Source organism: Lipotes vexillifer, unplaced genomic scaffold, assembly GCF_000442215.2.
Source record: "Lipotes vexillifer unplaced genomic scaffold, Lipotes_vexillifer_v1.1 scaffold470, whole genome shotgun sequence".
Classification (NCBI taxonomy): domain Eukaryota; kingdom Metazoa; phylum Chordata; class Mammalia; order Artiodactyla; family Lipotidae; genus Lipotes; species Lipotes vexillifer.
The window spans coordinates 73,515-75,930 of record NW_006799533.1 but is presented as its reverse complement, the minus strand read 5'-3'; the positions used below and the strand labels follow the sequence as shown (position 1 = coordinate 75,930).

General features: G+C 43.8%; 1 protein-coding gene across 1 annotated transcript in view; it reads left to right on the top strand.

Moving 5' to 3' along the window:
- Window positions 1-1,389, top strand: part of PROSER1 (proline and serine rich 1) — a 29,664-nt gene extending 28,275 nt beyond the window's left edge. Inside the window, exons 14-15 of the mRNA XM_007471665.1 lie at window positions 277-427; window positions 1,035-1,389. Of these exons, the coding sequence (XP_007471727.1) occupies window positions 277-427; window positions 1,035-1,157 (274 nt within the window). The 3' untranslated portion in view covers window positions 1,158-1,389. The remainder of the gene's footprint in view (window positions 1-276; window positions 428-1,034) is intronic.
- The last annotated feature ends 1,027 nt before the right edge of the window (window positions 1,390-2,416 follow it).

The window sequence follows — 2,416 nt, the reverse complement described above, 5'->3', positions numbered from 1 at the left end:
CTCTTCCTTGCGGTGCGTGGGCTTCTCATTGCGGTGGCTTCTCTCGTTGAGGAGCACGGGCTCTAGGCGTACAGGCTTCAGTAGTTGTGGCTCGCGGGCTCTAGAGTGCAGGCCCAGCAGCTGTTGCTCACGGGCTTAGTTGCTCTGAGGCGTGTGGGATCATCCTGGACCAGAGCTTGAACCCGTGTCCCCTGCACTTGCAGGTGGATTCTTAACCACTGCGCCACCAGGGAAGTCCCCTTATTTGCGTTTTGACCTGTTCTTCTATCGTTTTAGCTTATCATCTGGACTTCAAGCTGCAGGCAGTTCTGTTTTTCCAGGCCTCTTGTCCCTCCCCGGTATCCCCGGGTTTTCCCAGAATCCTTCACAATCATCCTTGCAGGAATTACAGCATAATGCAGCCGCACAGTCAGCATTGTTACAGCAGGTAAGTAGGCAATGCCTGGTGGAAATAGAATGGTAACGTGTAACATAGCTTCTGTAGTGATAACCTTGCAATACAGATAAATAGTGATATTTCGGTACTGGCCAAAAAAATGGCTCTTAGCAGAACATCTGGAGATTTGGTGATTAATTCTCCCAGAATCTGCAGATTATTCTTGTTTTCCTTCAGAAGGGTAACAAAGGTGGTAGAATATCTTCATCTGTAAGAATTGTTTTTCCTGCTTACAGACTTTTAAATCTCAGTTTGGAGATCTTACAGATGGAATCTTTAGATGTGGCAGTGAAATTGTAGCTGGTCTTCTACAGTTTAAGCTAAAATAATGGACCATTGAGGCAGATTTTCTCTAGAAAACCTGCTGATTTTTTTTTTAAAGGATATTAAACATTTTAAAGACATTTCTTCGTGCCTCTACATCTGAAGAAGTTTGAACGTTTCTTACAAATTTCAGGAGGCTGAACAGACTTCCCTTGCCCCAACATTTTTTCTTTCTTTCCTGGTTTAAATATCTGTAGTGTGGGACAGGCCAAAGCAAGTACAGGCCTGGTTGAATTTGGAACTCTGCTAACCTGTGTGTTCATCTCTCCATCAGGTCCACTCAGCTTCAGCTCTGGAAAGCTACCCAGCTCAGCCGGATGGGTTTGCTAGTTATCCTTCAACACCAGGAACACCGTTTTCTTTGCAACCAGGCCTGTCCCAGACTGGGTGGCAGTGAATACATTTAAATGCATATTCTCCTCCAGGGCAACATCAGAATCGCCTGAGGACTGCAGTGAACAATTGGACAAATGTGCAGTTGGCCAAAAGTCAGGAAATGAGGATGAGGATAATCCTGGGGAAATTGGGATAAGAGCTTAAAAAACGTGGTTACATTTTTTAAAAATGGTTTTAAGTATGGACATTCCCCTATGTAAATATGCTGACAATAAATTGTATGGAGAATAGTATTTTTAAAAGTATTTGGGGGGCTTCCCTGGTGGCGCAGTGGTTGAGAGTCCGCCTGCCGATGCAGGGGACGCAGGTTCGTGCCTCGGTCCGGGAAGATCCCACATGCCGCGGAGTGGCTGGGCCCGTGAGCCATGGCCGCTGAGCCTGCGCGTCCGGAGCCTGTGCTCCGCAACGGGAGAGGCCACAACAGTTGAGAGGCCCGCGTACCGCAAAAACAAACAAACAAAAAAGTATTTGGGGACTTTTCACCTCCCACCCTATGAAATTTTGAATCATGTATATGATCTATGTAAGAAGAATACTAAAGAGGAGGTTGAACTCTTTATAGCCGAATACAGCCTTAAATCTGCTTGTACAGCATCCACTGACAGAAGTAATAGTCGTGCCTCAGACTTAACGGGTTGCATGTGGCCTTGGGGGAGTTACTACCCTTGGTATGCAAGAGTGCTTCCTATTAGCATCACTGGAACTCAGTATCTGTACTCCATGTGTATCCACAAAAGGGAACTTGAGACCCACCGTTATTTTTAACTTCTGACATTAATGATCATATGTGTACTGCTGAATTTAACTCAGTGTATTTCAGGTAAGTGAAAATGGTGCTTAATATAGTCTTTAGAATGACTTTCAGGTGTTTTCAGCTAAAAACATACATATCCAGAACTACTTTCTTACAGAAATACAAGTAAGGCTTGTGATAATTTGCCTTCAAAACTTATTTCTTAATCTCAGCAGTATCCAAATGAGTGAGGAACATTTGCCTGACCCTTGGGCCACCTCTGTTACTCATTGTACTCTGGAAGCTCTTGGTGAATGTTTACACCAAATAGAAATGTAGTATTTCTATTTGTACTTAGAATCACATGCTTACCTAGAATAATTATGTGACAACAGATAGAAAGACTTGCTCTGTTAGTAAATATGCAGTGTGTACTCTATTTAAGGTTCTGTGCTAGTATAACACGATTGAATGTCATTAAGTGTAATAACTGCCACATCTGGGGTACAGGGCAGTAGGGAGAATGA